Raw genomic sequence first — 18,368 nt, 5'->3', positions numbered from 1 at the left:
AAGTTGCTGTTAAAAAAAAATCACGAAATACAAAAAAAAAAAACGGATTTAAATGAAAATCGTTCATTTAAGGGTATTACTGCATTCAGCTCTACATCACATCATCTACATCACTGCCCTACCCCGGGCACATTTCTCGTTGCCCTACACAGGAGTGATTCACTGGTATCGTCCAAGCGCCGTTGAAAATGCATATTTGAATTTTTTAATACAACACTTAGGAACCACATCTAGCTTTGTTAAGGAGGATCAGTTCCCGTGTGGACTTGCACACGTGAAAATAAAAGCCAGGAATAAACTCATCGAATCTCAGAATGGTTTGAGAAGGCACCTTGAAGCCCATCTCATCCCACCCCTGCCATGGCAGGGACACCTTCCACTGTCCCAGGCTGCTCCCAGCCCTGTCCAGCCTGGCCTTGGGCACTGCCAGGGATCCAGGGGCAGCCACAGCTGCTCTGGGCACCTGTGCCAGGGCCTGCCCACCCTCACAGGGAACAATTTCTTCCTAAATGCTGTCAGAAAATCATTTGAAGATTCTGCAAAGGGCAGGCAAACACCTCGTCAAATGATACTTTTTTTCACCTTTAACTACCAAAATCACCCGCTTTGAAGACCAAGACAAAGGAATGTTCCATTACGTGACCCCAGAAATAAGACTTACCTGGGCAGCCTGAGGAAAAGCAGAACATGAAGCAATAATGCACAGAAAAGCTTTCAGAAGGCAAACCCACCTTCAGACCAAACAACCAAAGTTAATTCAATATAAAAAATATAAAACTTTCAGACACATAAATATGCAAGAGACCCACAAGAAGTGATCAGCACAGGGTCGCCTTTAATTTGTGTCAGAGAAGCACATTGATCAGGATTTCTAACCCATAAATTATGATTTCTGAAAGGGTAGAAAACTCCTTTTCCTGCAGTTGTAATATACCTGCTTCAATTCTGATTATGTCCCATTAATTTCAACAAGCTCTTCATAGCTGACATTCTCCCTGGCATTTCAAGAAGTAAAATAGCATTAAAGTCTTATCATTTGGAAGGAAAGAGAAAATATTTACTGCAGGAGCTCAGTTCATCACAGAAGACTGCTATGAGGGAGCATGAGTGATTTACTCCTTTCATTATTCAAGTTAAATAAATCTCCTCCTTTCCAAGCTATTCAATGTAGAGTTATGCTGGCAGAGTGGATTACATTTGATCTATGTACCATGACAAGTACTGAAAATTGTGGGCTTCATTGCTGTATTCACCCACTCCTTCCTGAACAGGAGAAAAAAAGTGTCAATACACGGAGCAGCCTTTGCTCTGTGCCTCAGCACAAGAAAGCACAAAGAGCTGGAGCTGCTCTGGAGCTGTAATGAGTGTGGAGTCTGACTCCATGGAAACTGAGATAAACTCCTTTTAACTCTCTCAACTAATGATCAGGGTGTGGCGTGAGACAAAAATTTTCCTATCCACGAACATTTTATTTGCATATATCGGAGTTCATGACAGGCTTGCATTAATGCTAACAGAGACTCGTTTTTACTTTTTTTAAGCATAGGGATGAAATTTTAATCACTGTGGAAGAAACAGCCAATCTGATTCAGTCTGGTTTCTCTATGGTTTGAAAATGAAAGTATTTAAATCAACTGTAGTTGTTTCAGAAGAGCAAGGAGATGATTTTCTTGCCTTGCTCAGCAGATAGGCAGCTCTGATACCAACCCGCAGACTTTGGGGTTTCACAGAGTTTGGGAAACTGGTAAGTGCTACAGGACTTGGACAATGTTTAAGAGGTTCTGCTTCTCAGTGGGATTTCTGTTATCTCTTCATCACAGCCTGCTCACACCTCACCCCACCACAGCCAAACCACCACAGAAAAATCTGAAAAATGAAAGCCCCCAGTTTCCAACCACAGCTCAAAGTACACAGAGTTGTTTTGTTTACTTTATAGCCCACTTCATCTGTGGACTTGTCAGTAGACCCAGGAAGACTCCCCATGCAATTGAACCTTTTGATTTTACATTTAAACCTTTCAAGTTCCTCATTTTAGCCCTAGGAACAGCAAGACTTGTTTGATACCATCACTAGCAGCAGAGGTGCCACCACAACTGTCACCTAAATCCGAAACCAAAGACTGAGTTTCTAGCATGTTTCACCAGGAAATTTAGGAACAAAAACCACAATCATGAAGGAAAGTTTTATTTTACTTGTAATGCCCACATCCTAAGATTAAAGATATTTTTAAAAAATTAGCTGCAAAGAAAAAGACAGAAGCAAAATAAGAACAGATTTTTACACCTTTAGGAAATCAAGAGAAAAATAGGCACAAGTTTACATTCATTAGTTTCAGATATGGCAGAGGAATGTTCTACTGAAAAGGGATAAATAAAATCTTGCTTTCCCACCTCCCTGTATGAGACAACACAAGTCATGCTCTTCAAAGCCACACTGATCCTGCAGATAAAGGGCAGATTTTTCCTCATAATTTTTTATTAATGTGCTTAAAAGATCATAAAGACCCTCCTAGAGCCATTTGGCATAGCCTCTACATACATACTAAAGTACCAAGGATGTACTTTAACCTCTGATGAAGCTTGTTACAACCTCCACATAAAAAATGAAAGTCATGCATATTTTAAATTCTGTTTAAGCATCAGACATTATTGAGGGATTTTATTTCATAGCTGCTAAGCTACTTCAAATCCCCATCAGTGCTAAAATCTTGCAAGTGTCAGCCCAGGATGATTTAACCCCTTGAGAATAAGGGTTCGTCACAAAAAAGGCGAATGTCTTATCTCAAGGGATTCTACCTGAATACACAGCCACTACTAATACTGAATAATTTCCATTGCTGAACACAATGTGCTGGGGAAGGGATTTTCCAGGGATCTCAGGAAGCCAGAGGGCAGGCAGGTATTCCATCACACCCTTTATCTCCACCCTGCAATACAGGTGAGCACAAGAGTCACCTTTTGGTGACTGCTCTGGGTGGGATCACCTGAGGGCTGCATCCAAAGGACTTGAACACAGCAAGTCCCTGACACCACTGCTCAGGCCAGGAAAAGCTTCTTCCACAGGAACAGCTCCTGTCAACCCACTGATCCTTGGAGTTCCCTTCAGAGGCTGCAGACACCTCCCTGCCTTTCCTCTTGAGCTACACTGGGACTGGGGAGGGACAAAAAGCAGAGATGAAGTGAGGGGGAGGTGTAGAGAAGCTTAACATCCATCCCAGTAAAGATAAAACCAGTTTGTCTCGGCAAACATCCTCGGCTGGTGCAGGACCAAGTCACCGCTGGCGGGAAAAGGCGGAGAACTCGACCTTCAAGAGGCTGCAGATGTTCCCGAGGCAGATTCCTCGTTACCTTCACTGGGAGGGCTGTGTAACCTACTTGCAATAAGGGCTAAAGAAAAGCATCAAGCTGTAATAAAACAGTCTTTCTTCATTTGAGTGATTAGGAATTTACAATTTCTCAGCTTAAAAAGCCACAGTGCAAGTTAGTGTTTGCTTCAGGGGGACCCTGTTTCAGTACCCTCTCCTGCAAAAGCCCAATGCCAGCAGCCAGTGTTCTTGTCTGTGCACAAAACAGGCAGGCTGCCCCAGCACTGAGGCCAAAGACACTCAAAACAGTAAATAAATACACATAAAACAACACTAAAAATGAGAATTTAACAGCACTGATTGTTTAGAATTACAGTCCATCTCATTATATTAATCTTCACATTTTAGCATCTTTTTAACCGCTGTACAAAAGCTGCTGAAGTGACTTTCTTCTAAACCAGCCATATAAGAGCACAAAGCACTATCAACATCATTTTTTTGGCAAAGTAACTTGCTTTCAGAATATACCATACTTTCAAATCACAGTTTATATGTGGCAGGTGTGTCATGCTACTACAACATCCTCCATTTCTTCTCTTCCTGCACACTGCCAGCAGCAAGACACCTGAGAGACCTTTCCTAGTTTCAACTGCTGTCTCTTAAATCCTTCTCATAACAGTTTATTCCACGCAGCCTCACTTGGGGCAGCTGCTCCTAATTTCTGCCTCAGCATTGTCCTGTTTATTGCATTAATCTGGTTTCCAGGATAAGCCACATCAGTCTGATGTGCTTACAGAGCACCAGATGTTACTGTGCTCTACTAGCCCCCCCGCAAACATCTCAGGAGCATTTCAAGGAATCACAGAACCACGGAATGGGTCAGGTTAGAAGGAATCACAGCGGGTCATCTGCTCCCACCTCCCTGCTCAGGGAGGGTGTCCCTAAAATACATGGCACAGCACATTTATCTGCTCCTTTTACATGCTCCTGTTTACTTTTTTTTCTCTGTTTACTTCCTTCCTGCTTTTACCAGCAGAATCCACATTAGATATCTGAAGAGGAAGAAAGCATTTGTATTCTCCAAGCCCACACACCGACTTTCCACTCATATGGAAATTCCAGATTCTTACATATTTTTTCCACTTGCAAAAATACATCCAGGTAAGCCTTGTGTCTTTCACCCAGAACAGGCACAAGGGGTAACTAATCAGTCTGGAACAAAAACAGTGAGGCTCATGTTTTTGTGGAAGTCCTGAAGACCGCCTCATTTCGAGGGCTGGACTTGGACCTGTATGTGGACTGAAACGGAAGAAGGCACAGGCTGGACCTCTACTTTTAGCTGTGGCATTGTACTCACAGAGAACTCAGCAAATCATTGCAAACCTCACACAAAAGCCAGGACCGCCTCAAGTCTGTGGCATGAAGCTGAGTCAGGAGAGGTTTAGGTTGGATATCAGGAAAAGGTTTTCTACCCAGAGAGTGGCTGGGCACTGAACAGGCTCTCCAGGGAAGCGGTCACAGCACCAATCCTGACAGAGTTCAAGAAGTCTGGACAACTCCCTCAGCACACGGAATGTTGGGGTGTCCTCTGCAGAGACAGAAGTTGGACTCAATCCTGATGTGTCCCTTCCAACTCAGCATATTCTATTATTCTGTGATTTTTATGATCACTACGTCCAGCACACTCCTCTGCTGCTGTCCTACACGAGTCTCCAACTCACCTCACATCCCAAAGCAGCCAGCCTGCAGGTGCTGGCTGGGCAGTCAGGATCACAGCATTTGACAAGCACTACCATAAACACACACACTTTTGATCAATACCCAAAATTATGCTGTGTTTCTTCAAACTGACAGACTGTAAAGAGTCATTTCCTCTCTAGAAACTTGATCCCAGCTCTCCAACTATCCACACACATAACCTCACACCCAGCATCTACACCTCTCACTACCCTGTGCACAACAACAATAGGCACCACGCTATTACCCTTTCCCCCTGCTTGTACACACCCCACACCTCCTACCCAGCAGAAACTGCTGCTGGCTCATTCTGAAATCCAGCAAGGCACTTTGATGGATGTCAGAGACTTTGTGCGAGCACAGGCAGGATGCAAATTCCCCCCCACTCCTCACACTAACCTACCTTAGGGGCAAACACAGACCTCAGCAACCTCCTAAGCAAGGACGACCAGGAAACAGAGCTCGTCATCTGATCTGAAAAGAGCAGCAATACCAAGGGAACAGACCAATTTCCCTAAGGCTTCAGACTGCTTACAAAAGTCTGCATTTTACTTCAGTGCTTTACAGAACTATTTCTTCCTCCCCGGGAAAGAAATCTTTGCTAGTCACATTGCATATGTTAACACACTTAAGGTAAAAATCAGCAGTAATTAATGTCTGTAGGAACACAGCAGAGAAGAACAGTAATAAAAATCCCAAAGCAAGCAAAGCCTCCTTGAGAAGCTAATGGTCAAGTGGAGAATTTACCAACAATATTCCTGTTCCCACACACAATCGTAAACATCAGGGATTCACCTCCCAGAAAACACAAAGGCAAAACAGGTACATACATTGCCCCATTTAAGAGAATTGGGCAAAAATCTGGGCCCAGGCAGTTCAGGACACAATGTATACATGACAGATTGAAATTAATAATAATGACAGGAAGGTGGAACAAAGAAGAAATTCAAACCATAAGTTGGCAAGTGGTCCTGGATCCATCCCAGCAAACACTACTGGCTAAAAAAAGCAGAAGGTCCCGCCAGATTGCTGTGAGCTCACATAGTCTTGCTGCCACCGCTGCACTTTGCGGGTAGTTTTATCCATCTCTGGGAGAACAAGGTCCTTGTACAAAAGTGTTTTCCCCCACTGACATCAGATGAGCTCCTCCTTCAGCGGCTCGGTGTCCCCAGGGATGGTGCCGTTCATCTCCGGGGAGGTCTCGGCGCCCAGATATCCCAAGAGGATCTCGCTGCGCCGCCGCGACAGCTGCAAAATGTCCTCTGCCAGCAGCTGCACTGTCGTGTACCTCACGTTGTCAAAGTCAAACATGTCCTTCAGATACTGCACGATCTGGTGCTGCGAGAAAAGGAAGGTTTACAGTCACACCTCCTCCACCAGCCACCAAGGGTACACTTTAATCAGCAGCTTTAAGCCAGCAGACAGGAGTCCCACACAGATGAGGTACAGAAAAGCCACCTTACCTTGAAGAAACTGCAGACTTCGGATAGCTGCTGCTTGGGCCCCAGAAAACCAAAGGCTAGAACAGGACTGACATGCTCCGATACGGAGTAGAAATGAGAGATAAAGCCATCTGGTACCTGTCACAGGGAAGGACAGAATTAGTTGGTCTTCATTCTCAGACAGAATTAGCAGCTTATTGCATATCAGCCACCAACCTCCCTACCAGAAAGCTTCAGTAACTCAAGTTAAGAGCTATTTGGAACATCTCTTCCTACAAAACTACATTTATCTTTCAGATCCCTTAAAGGATGACTAGGGCTTTTCATCTTCATGTTTCTAAACTGCTATTTCAAGAGGAAAATGAACAGAAGAAAATGAAAAGCAATCACCAGCCAGCCTTTATAGCCTCTATTTATAATTTGCTGACCAAGCTAGGAAAGGACATGCAAATATCCAAGGCAGAGCTACTGCATGACAGCACCAGTAGAGCTTCCAGTGCTCTCATTTCTCTCTGTGCCATCTCAGGAGCCAAACCCTGTCTAACAGCTGGCTGTGGGATCGAGCTGAAAACTTGCCAGAGGCCACAGACCCCGTGGCAGAACCAGGGTTGTGAAGTTGTGGCTTCCTGTTCCCCTGCTCCATAAACTCGTCTGCTGTGATACTTTAGGAAGTCACAGATTTAAGTGAAACTCATGAAATAATGGCTAATTAGCATTGAGGAGTGGAGCAGTGCCTGAACCAATCCTTTTGCTGCCAGCAGGGAAAGTACAATTCAGGAGCAGTCCCTTGTTGCCTGGGGTCTGTGGCCATTCCTACAGCATTGTGAGCACGGAGAGGGAATACCAGACAGGCAACACTGTAATTTGAATCCTCACATTAAGAAAAAGGCAGAATAAACTCCGACTGATTCAGTAAAATACTGGCACAGCACTGGAGCTGTGACTGCAGGACCCCAGGGTCTAAAGCATCACAAAGAACATGACTCTGTTCAGTCTTCTACCACTTGAGATTTCACACTTTGTCAAGATCTATGTGTTCTCTTTTCAGCCTCAAATACACTAGATTCTTTCCCTTTTGACTAATTTTGCTTACCATCAGAAGCCTCCTTTTTGCTTTCAGAACTGACCAGCAAGCAGTTGCTAGAGCCTACAGGTAACACAAAGAGCCCATTAGTTACTGGGATTACCCCAAAAAACCCCAATGTGTTTACCAACACATTGTCATCAAAACATCAAAGCAGTCACCCTTTTGTGCCAATAACTGTAAAATGACAAAATTGAAGCAAACTGGAAGCAGATTTAGCCACTTCAGATCCATTCCAGAGAAGCCAAAGGGTTTTTGAAGATTGTTAATATGATCTGACATAGTTGCCCAACAGCCCAGGATCCCCTGTAAGCAGACAGCTGTTACAAAGTGCCATTTTACTCTCAGTCTATCAAAATAATCACTCTTAAAAATACAGCTGAGAGGCAGGACTAAAGGAAAGCTTTGCAATTTGAGCTTCAGTGTCTGCTGAGGTACTGCCAGAATGAATGGCCACATGCTAAAATCCACAGATTTTTCCCTATATTTTGGCCCTTTTATTCTCATTCATAAAAATAGGTGCTGTCATCTTTTAACATCTCCATGGCACCACTGATAAAGGCCCCTAGAGCCATAAGTCTGGTTGCCAACCAGATGCTTTCAAAATAAGGAAAGCTTTCCCGTAAACAGTTTCCATGCACAAGAAGACTGTTGTTTGGAGCTTCAGGAAAGCGTGGCATTTATAAAGAGAGAATTCAGCTCAGCCAGGAAAGATGAGGTTATGCTCTTTGCTGGCCTTGGCACTGCTCTCACACTCACACCAGCACTCCCATCCACGCACCGTCTCCTTGAAGCTGTCGGACAGCCAGCGGTTGCGCAGCACAGCCAGCACGGAGGAGGGAGGGTTCTCCAGATCCTCAAAAGCATCCATGAGGATGAAGTCCAGCACAATATCAAAGAAGCTCATGCACACCACCTGTCAGGGAGCAAAGCAGTCTGTAAAGGGAACAGGTTTTAAAAAGAAAGACGGGCTCTTTTGGTTTGAAGTTAGAGGATGTAACAAGCTGAAGTCAATGTAATCGTATTTTAACAGCAGGTGTTTCACTCCTAGGCCATTCCTACATATGCATTATAACACAATCACAGTGGTTTGCTTTGTAAGGGACTTTAAAACCATCCAGTTCCATCCCCTACCGTGGACAGGGACACCTTCCACTTAACCAGGTTGCTTCAAGGCCCACCCAGCCTGGCCTTGAGCACTTCCAGGGATGGGAATTCCACAACCTCTCTGGGCAAGGATTATCTTCTAACTCCTCTACAACTCTGTAAAGACAATGTCTTTACCAACCCCTCTTCCCTCCAGCTCCTGCTGAGTGGTCGGCCAGGTCTCTTGCTTCAAGGCATAACGCAGCATCTCCTCATAGCTTTCCAGGAAAGCTTTGGGATTCTGGGAGAACAGAGAAACAAAACAGAAGTTTGACTACTTGGATCTGAGCTGACATCAACATCACAGTAGTCACCAGCATGCAGATGAAGTTTTCTTCTTCCAACATACTCGACAAACTGTGAGTTGGGACAGGGGAACAAGTGTGCTCAAGACACAGTTTAGTTGTTACAAAAACGTCCTACCTTTTCAGCTTTTGTCATCAGTCCTATCACCATCTGCTTCCCAACCTCCCCAAAAAACAGCTGATTGCTTTCATCCTCCAGCAGCTCCTGCAAAGGGAACACAGATGTCTCCTGTGAGCTCCTACACACCCTCAAATTCTGACTTGGGAGAAAAAAAAACAGTGAAGCAGCGCATTGCTGCACACACCAGTGTTGTTAACTTTTAATAAGCTGGAACATAGGAAATAAAACTGCACTCTCCAGGAACATGCTGCTGGCACCATGTGCCATGGAAATCCCAGAGCCTGGAGCCATTCTCACCTGGAATGCCTGCCTGACACAATGCAGCTTCGCCAGGAAATCCTGGTCACTGTAGCAGCCAAGGAGCTCTGTCCTAGAGGGAAAGGGGAAGAACTGTGTGAATTCCAGTTCTGGTGTTGGTGTTCCTACAACTATGGTCCCCTAAAAACAAAAAACTAAATTCCCAGTCTGTGCATAGGAGAAAGGAACAGTCACATTCCCTTTATCCAGCTCCTTGGAGAAACAGAGCACCTCTGCCAGGCTGGTACAGGACTGTGCCAGCCTCCCTGAACAGTCACACTTCCCATCCCTAATTTCCTGGGACAATTACTCTTTCTTAACATGTGAGTCCCTGGGGTTAATTCCCTGGGAAGGCCTAACCAGCAGGAAAGATGATGGGCTTTTATGACCCCAAAGGGTAATTTTGGCTATGGGGCTCAAAGGCAGGTGATGTGTTCACAGTGCCTTGGGGGACACAAGGTCCCACAGCTCCAGCTGCCTCTTCACCTCAGCGTCCGGCAGGCGACCTTCCCTTCTTTCACCAACTGCAGAGCTTCTTCGTATGCTGCCACTGGCTTGGACAGGTGGAATGGCATTTCCTCAAAGGGGAGAGAGTCAAAGAGCTGTAGAGGTAACAAGAGACATGGGAAGAACAAAATGAGCTCATTAAATATTTGCAAATACACAACTAACTGCACACAAGCAAGGTGGGCCTTCTTCAGTGAATCTTCAGCTAGCAAAGTTTGTCAGTGACAATTGTTTCAGGCAAATATATTTCTTCTTTCACCAAAAGCTGACTCAGCTCTGACACTGTAAATTCCATAAATTTACACCACCAAGCCATCTTACATTAGATAACAGCACTTTCCTAGCTGTTATGGCATGTTTTCTACAGTAGGTAAGATGACATGGAAGCACTGGTGGAAAAGCCTGCACCATCCCTCTCATTAAAATCTTCCTAACATCCGTCATGAACCTCCCAGCCCGGGGTTGTTGCTCTGTGTTTGATCATCTTCCTCTCCCAAGATGTGTTTGGCTCTGCTGCCTTTGTGCCTTCCCTCCAGGCCACGGGGCTGTGACACACAGCTGACACTTCAGTCACCTCTGCTGCAGAGAAGAAGGAATCCTCCGAGGCTGAGCTGTCCTCATCATCCGTCCGCAGCCTCAGGGATCCATCCGCCAGTGGAAGCATCAAAGTCTTCTCTGGAGAAGAGAAATAAGCCACATGTGTTGGGAATTCATGGACCAACACTCCTCTCAGCTCCTTGTGCTCTCTTCCACTCCCGCTTTGTCACTCCTCCTTTACCTGGCTAACAGAAAAGACATAAAAGCAAGCAGGAAATTGGCATTTTACTGCAGCCAGGTGCCCTACCCAAATCCAGCAGCACGCTGTCCGACGGGAGCGAGGAGCCAAACTCTTCCTGGAGGTGGTAGGCTCGGTGCAAGAGGGACTCCAGCTTCTCAGCAAACTCCCTTTTCTGGGACTCCTCCTGGAACACACAGAAATGTCACCCTTAGAAAGCCAGCTGGGCACAGACAGATTGGACAGCACAAAAATGAGAGGAAATTTTCAGTAAAAATGGGATTTGCAGTCTGCAGATTAAGTGATTAAAAATAAAAAGAGAGAGGAGTCATTAATCCTATAATGCAGCTAATAATGCACGGGGAGGGAAGCTTCTACAGAGCCTTCTACAGAGCCTACTCTGGCTTTTGAGCTTCACAATTTTGTTTTCCTGTTAAAAAAGGAAGAAAGAACTGAAGAACTTTAACCTGCCACCCAGAAAAACAGGTATTTTAATAAGTTATACACCACTTAAATCTCCTGCCTTTTGACTTTGGCCTAACTTCCAGGAGGAATCACATCAGGAAACCTGTGTTGAATACAATGGGATAACCAGAACTGGGTAACAGAATATTTAGATTAAGGAGCTGGGCATAAGCAAAGCTTGCTGTAAGCAACACAGGAGGATGGGAGAAAAAAGGTGTGGGGAAAATAAGACTTAAACAGCATCTTGCCCCTATGTGTGCATGAGTATCTCACCCAGAAGACAGAAGCATTAATAAGAAGCACAAAATCTATTTTCATAATGAATCAACTGGTTTTAAGGCAATTTTAGAAACACTACAGGGCCCTTCAAGGAGAGCCAACAACAACAGAATCCAGATTTGACTTGGATAAATATTATCCAGCATAAAAGACAAATGTCCCACATACTTACTACACCAGACTCTGTTTACAAAAGGCTGGGAACACTTTTTTTCCAGTGACAACTCCTTGAGAGTTGGGAGTTCAGCTCCTTTCACAGTCCTGAGTTACAGCAGGCTGTAACTGAGCCATTCTAGTTTAAATCTCCCTTAACACAGGTCTTCCCTGCATAGTCCTCAAGTCCCAGACAGCAAGGGGCTGTCCTAAAATCCTGGTTTCTGTAGCTGCAGAGGCTGAGTGAGGTACACATCTCCCTGCAGAGATCAGGGCCATACCCAGCTCCCACCAAATTACCACTGCTTTCCTCATCCACACACACAGAGCTGGGCTCTGCCCTCCACCCAGCTCCCAGAAGTGGCCATGACCATCAAAATCTCCACTTTAAATGCATTAAAAAGTTACAGAGACACCACTGCCAGCCAAAGCAGTGCTGCATGCAGCACAGCCTTTTCTCACCACAGGCTGTGCCACAGGAGGACACGTGTGACAGTGAGTGACACCAGGCTGGAAGGTGGATGGAAACGCTGGGGAATGAGGGGGCGAGACGTATTAAAAAGAGAAAGAAATTAAAAACACCCACTCCTATTGCATAAGGAAGCTGCAGATACAGACAGCTCTTAAACAGAGTCTGCCCTGACTCTGCCCTTAATTTGCTCTCCTTTTAATCTCCCACTGTTCACTGCTTCCAGCACCCAGGCTGGCCTTTCAGCATGTGGGGACCTACCTCTGAGATGTTCTCAGACATGCTCTCTTGCTGTTTCCTGCTGTCCCAGGGCACAGGGGTGCTGGTACAAGCACTGTCCCTCTGCCTGATGCTCAGTGCCTGTTCCCATTTCTGCAGGGCCTCCTCAAACAGCTCCATGCCTGGAAACCCAACCAAATGCTGTCTGTGAGAGTCCTGAGGCACTCACGAACAAAGAGATACAGGATGAGTCTTTGCTCACTCAGACAATCCAGCAAAGAGGGAAATCCCTCCCCAACAGAAAGAAAAAGCATATTCTATTTCTTTCCTGTTTAAATATGGTTTATTTTGGATTAGAAGGAGAACATCCCCCAACTGGTTAAAGCATCATCCATGCTACTGCCAAAATACTGTTCTCTGCACAAGATGAGCCTGTTGCTTGAGAACACTATTTTGGAAGTAAATTATTCACTGACAAAAAAGGTTTGTTTCTTTTTAATAGAAGATGGGATTTTTATTTGAGCTTAAATTGAGAATGGAAGTTTCTGTTAGAGCTCTACATTGAGCTGCTGATGCTCTGTGTCAATTCTCAGCCCCTTCTTGCTCTCACAGTGATAAACAACCCCCCCAGAGCAATGTACCCTTGTGCCTGCTTACCTTGAACGTAGAGGCTTTCTGCACTGGAATCACCCATGGCTCCAGCATCTCCCATTGCCTGGGCCTCCCACATCCCTGGGGGTATTGGACTTGAGGAGTTGACGGCTACCATCTGCAGGAAGGGAGCAGATGCCAGCAAATGCCTTTTGAATTCTCTTAAGATGGTAAGATCAAACAAATGCCACCAGCCTTCAGCAAAAAGCCATTTTCCTTCTCCATGTCTGCCCTTGTGCTCCCCCGTACTGATGAGCACTAAAAAGAGAGCACTGATGGAGGAAACAGCCCAGGAAAGCTCCAAAGCAATCACTACAAAGGCACCAGGATTTTGATGGAAAGCTCATGTCAGCCCCAGCTGCCTGTACAAAAAACACTGGTGGCAAGGAAGCAAGCACAGCCCAAACAAAAGAAACAGCTTCCCAGAAAAAATACAGCTGAGGATTCCCCAGAGGGCAAGGGGAATCCTCACTCTTCTCTTTGTAACCAGACCCTGTCCTGGGAGGGCTGAGCTTGACAATCCACAGGGCAGTGTCAGTTCAGATTTGTCCAAAATATTCTAAAATCTGACCCAATAAAGTGCTGGATTCAACACTATCAGTGACTAGTGTTTTCTTGTGGCTTACAGAAGGATGTCCAAACATCAGCCTGGTACTAAAAAAAGCTACAATAATCAGCTGACAGATGAATTCCTGTCCTGACTCCTATGATCAATCCCTGTGGACTGTTAATAAATCACCTTGAGATCCCAAACTGCAAACCATCAGTTCACTGCTGCCAATTTACTTACTGGATGGTAAAGAAGAGCCCAGGAAGCAAATGAGAGCACAGGCAAAACCTGCAGCTGTGCAAAGGATGGGCTGTTTTTCCACCAAGTAATATAAAACCTGTAAGTACGGGGTCAGCTCATCCATATAGAAACAGATGCCTCTCCATGGGGATATCCTCACCTAAGCACCAGCAATGGAAAAAGATATTTATGGATTATTTTTTATTTAAAGAGTGATACAAAACCTGGACAGCATCTGTGTGAATTGAGAAGCCATGAGGGAATTACATGGATGTGAGTCCCTGTGGAGGGGAAAGAGGCCAGAGCTGGACACAGCTCGGTGCTCAGGGACACATCCCATCACACCTCCCAGGGAATGCTGTGCCGGCACTGCCGCCTGCTGGAGACACGCCTCGGTCAGCACGGGGTTTGGCAACTCCTGCTGCTTTAGCTGTACTAAAAACAGCAACACCAGCATGTGCTGAGGAGTGCTGGCACCCGACAGCTCCTTTCAAAGGGATCATTTTTCCCTCTCCTTGTCCCGGCATTGCCAAGCAGCCTCTGGCCCAGGCGATGATGAGGGAGGACTTTGCAGCAATTCACAGAGGTTCATCTGTGTCCCCCCTGCTCCAAGAGAATGTTAACTCTGAGCAATGGGGATGTGAAATAGCTCTTGAAGAACCAAATGCTTCCAGTTTTGGTCTCACAAAATGTGGATATAAGCACTGATGGCTTCTCCTGCCTGGTTAAGCCTGAATTACCTGTACTCATAGGCTGGTTTTTGGCTTTGGGGGAGGCAGAATGACTAGGCTGTGTTCTCACCCTGTGCTATTTCCTGAACAGAGCTATCAGATTGTGGTAGTTAATTTGGTTTAAGAAAACAAAGCAAGCTGTGAGCAGCCCCAGCACAGAAGGGAGAGGCTGCTGGGCCACCCAAACCCCTGCCATAGAGGGAAGCAAACAAGCTCCTCATTGCTGTGAGACCCAGAAACAACCCAGCCCAACTCCTTGAGGGGGTCACAGAGAGCTCCAAGGAATCATGGCCATGTCCCACAGGGGACATGTGCGAATCCTCCTTGGCCAAAGAACTGGCAAAGGAACCCTGGAGCTCCTGGCCACAAAAAACTGCTGCTCACAGGGAACTCCAGACATTCAGTGCAAGGTTAACATCAGAACCCGCCCTACAATTATACTGCAACCTGTTCTGCTCCATGGGCCACCACAAGCCCAAGGACTTGGTGACCTCGTGACAGGTACGTGCACTGACATCTCCCAGCCCTGCTAACGAGGCCCTTACCGAGGCGAGGCTGTGGGAGGAACTGGAATGTTTGCTGGGCTCAATGGAGGAAATCCCGCTGAGTGTGTCATTGCTCTTGCTGCCAGGGCTCTGCACTCTCCTGCTGGAGTATCCTGCAGTTGGGAAGGTCACACAAAACCAGGATTTTAGGCCCAGGTGATTGCAGCAGGGAACATCACCTTGTCCAGTGTAACTGTGAATGGGCAAAGCAGTATCCAATACCTAGAAATACGCCACAGATCTCCTGTCTGCTCTGCTTTGCTCTGAGACTGCTGTCAGTGGGGATCTGAGGCTGAGGACGTATTCACTGCTTATGGACAGCAAGAAGCAAGTGGAAACAATCAAGCAAAAACTCCTCCACCTTCCCTCAGAACAGGCAGAACATGTACATTGCTCCCTTGATTCTCATGTTTCACCAAATAAATGCTTAATTCCTAATGTGCTTTGCTGAAAACCTGGGTCAGTCTTACCCCTAAAGTACAAGCAGGTGAGGAAGCTGTCCAGGGTCTGGGAGTCACCACAGAGCTGGATGGACACTTCCAACTGCCCAGCCTGGCTCGGGCCACCCTCCCCTCCCCTCAGCTGAGCACTGACATCACGAGATCAATGCACAACCAGGTCACTGCATGCCCAGGTCGTTACTATTGGGGCAGCCTGGTAATGGTCCACAGGCTGCCTACAGGAAACTGCAAACCTCAGGGAAAACACCAGGACACCTTTTGTTCCCCAGGACTGTGAGCTCAGAGTCTCTCCCTTTGCTCCCCAAACCCCGTGCTCACAGCACTGCACTTCAGAATTCCCACTTCATTCCACACCACTACACAGATTTGCTTTCCACTCCCCACACCCTCCCATCGCTCCCTGTGCAACCTCCTAGGGGATTTTTCCCTTTCTGCCAACCTTTCTTGACAGAGGAGACCCTCCTTGTTGGCAGGATGGGCACCGTGATCCCTCCCGGCTTGAAGCCACCCTTGTCCGGAGCGATTTGCTTCTTCCGGCGGCGCCGCCGCTTCAGCTGATGAGCTGCAAGAGCCAAGGCCACCGTGCCCAGAGCTGTGGCAAACAGCACCTTGCGCAGGCCTGGAGAGAGCCGCAGCTGAGAGAAGACAGACTTTAAACACAAAAGAAATGGAAGAGCAACAATGAAAATCCAGTTCCACTGCCCTTTTTTTAAATAAAAATTAAGAACAGTGTTAATCATGAAACACCTTGGCTGTACCCTCCCACCATAAAACACGCCCCCTGCTACACGACTAAGACTGCAGCAAAGAGACTGTGGAGCATCATTTTGACAGGACCTGGAGAACTTGGTCTCGATCCTCATTGCCAAAATACACTGCAAAATCTGCACACAGCCTGGGACAGATGCAATCCAGGTTACCCAAATTCAGCTCTGAAACCCTGGTGTGAAGCTAAGCTTTACTGCTCCAAGTGCTGCATCGGTACCAGTGGGAAACATATTACTCGTCTTTAAAAGACATGTCTTTTTTTAGCACCTTTGATGAAGAGAAAGATTGAACCTGGGTGTTCTCCTAGGGAGGGATGTGGGAAGTGCTTTTCTCTCCTCTCCAAGCCCACTCAGAACAACTCTCTTCCACCACCCCAAACTCCCTCTGCAATTCCTCCAACCCCTCAAACTGCCCAGGTCCCCCAGCACCACCCCATTGTCCCACAGACAACCCCACAGCGCCAGCCCAAGGAATGTGACAGGAAAACCTTTCCTGCTCCTTGTACCTGCCCAAACGTCGTGTAAACGAACACGGGGATCTCTGCCACGGTCATGGCCAAGGCCTGCATAATGGACATTCCCTCTGTCCTTCTAAATGCCATGTCTGCACGGGGATCTTGGCACCTTCAGCAGCTGCCACGGGGAAGGGCACTTGTGGATGCTGTGTGAGCTGCTCACAAAAGAATCCAACTTTTCTCTGACATCTGGCTGAGAGTCCTGGAGTTGGCCTTCATCCAACAATCCTCGTCCTGCAGGAAGAGGGGGAAAATCGGGTGAGTGAGGGGAGGACACACCCTGCTCCTCCCTGCACTTCACAAAACACACACCAGGTCCTCGGAGCAGCGAATCTAAAATATCTTCTCACCAGCAGCAGCAATTCCTTTGCTTGTCCTACCAACCATGGGGACAGATTCCCAAACTGCTCTACAGCAGCAGCACCCTGGGATTTGACAGCTCCCAGAGATTTCTACATATATCAGACCTGGCTGCACATGGTTGGAGGGATTTTGTTTGCAGTCCCCATATAAAAAAAGTCCCAACTATCCCAAATAACTACACACATATTTTCGTTTGCCAAGACTCTGCTTTCACACAGTTTTCTGTGCATCACAGCCCTTCTCAAGAGCCACCAACCAAAGGGTTTTTTTGTGCCCAGGAGGTTTCAGTGCTGCCAGCGAGGCTGGGCAGTAGGGACGTGCTCACGTCAAGGACAGAGCGACAGCAGGCACTGATGTGTGACCCCAGAACGCGGGTGACCAAGCTCGGTCCCCTCCTGACACCCACCCCGCACCCACCGCCCCGGAGCACCTTATAGAACGTTCTCCGGGCAGCGGGAGCCCGCAGGGAGCAGCCTCCGGACACGGGCTCTGCCCACAAGGTTAAACACAACGTCCTGGGCGCAGCAGAGATGAGAGGAGCAAAGTGCAAGGGATTTTCGGCACAGAAAGCAGCCTGCGGTGACCATTCCGGGACAGGGAGTACAGGCACAGAGGTCCCAAGGCAGCCCCTCTGTCCGGGCATCCCTCCCCAGCCCTGCCCGCCGTGGGCACCCGGCGCCGGGGGTCCAACCCACCGGCCCGGCGGGGAGCGTCCCGCGGGACCCCCGCACCTGCACTGCAGCACGCTGGGCCCTGCAGAAAGGGCTCCCGCACCCCCCGCAGCATCCCCGCACCCCCGCATCCCTGAGCATCCCCCCTGCGCCCTCGGGTGCCTTCACCCGTGCTGCATCCCCGGGCCCCTGCATTCATTCACCCCGGAGGCATCCCCGCCGTCCCCGCACCCGGAGATCCCGCACCCTCCGCGCCTCCCACCCCCCTGACCGCCTTCAGCTGGGGGTCCCCGGACCGGCGCTCCCCTCTGCTCCCCCACCCCCCACTACCGATGGTGCGGCCCGGTGGGCCCGGCCGCCGCGAGCGGGCGCGGGCGGCACCACTCACCGCGGCGGGGGGGGCGCGCGGCCCCGCTCGGCGCCCTCTCCCCGCGCCGCGCGCCATGGCCGCGGAAGGGCAGCGTCTCCTTCCCCCGCGCCGCAGCCCACCCCGCGCGGGGGCGGGGCCAAGCGGCGACTCCGCCCTCCTTTCATATTCCAGCCAATCAGAGCGGAGAACCGCCAGCCGCCG

At 47.8% G+C, this 18,368-nt stretch overlaps 1 protein-coding gene across 2 annotated transcripts; it reads right to left on the bottom strand.

Moving 5' to 3' along the window:
• Nucleotides 1-2,168: 2,168 nt before the first annotated feature.
• Nucleotides 2,169-18,317, bottom strand: MIGA2 (mitoguardin 2). Of its 2 annotated transcripts, none has more exons than XM_063409990.1 (16): nt 18,186-18,317; nt 16,755-16,997; nt 15,921-16,131; nt 15,021-15,133; nt 12,961-13,072; nt 12,346-12,485; nt 10,788-10,905; nt 10,518-10,618; nt 9,923-10,038; nt 9,437-9,509; nt 9,137-9,223; nt 8,856-8,954; nt 8,349-8,483; nt 7,577-7,630; nt 6,505-6,621; nt 2,169-6,379 (listed from the first exon to the last, which is right to left on the bottom strand). In XM_063409990.1, the coding sequence occupies exons 2-16, from the start codon at nt 16,848-16,850 to the stop codon at nt 6,176-6,178; spliced, it is 1,776 nt and encodes a 591-aa protein (XP_063266060.1). In that variant the 5' UTR covers nt 16,851-16,997; nt 18,186-18,317; the 3' UTR covers nt 2,169-6,175. The 2 variants fall into 2 exon arrangements, with proteins under 2 accessions (XP_063266060.1, XP_063266061.1); XM_063409991.1 differs by having other exon boundaries at nt 15,921-16,116.
• Nucleotides 18,318-18,368: the final 51 nt, after the last annotated feature.

The sequence above is a fragment of the Prinia subflava genome, chromosome 12, assembly GCF_021018805.1.
Source record: "Prinia subflava isolate CZ2003 ecotype Zambia chromosome 12, Cam_Psub_1.2, whole genome shotgun sequence".
NCBI lineage: Eukaryota > Metazoa > Chordata > Aves > Passeriformes > Cisticolidae > Prinia > Prinia subflava.
This window is presented reverse-complemented; position numbering and strand designations above follow the sequence as displayed.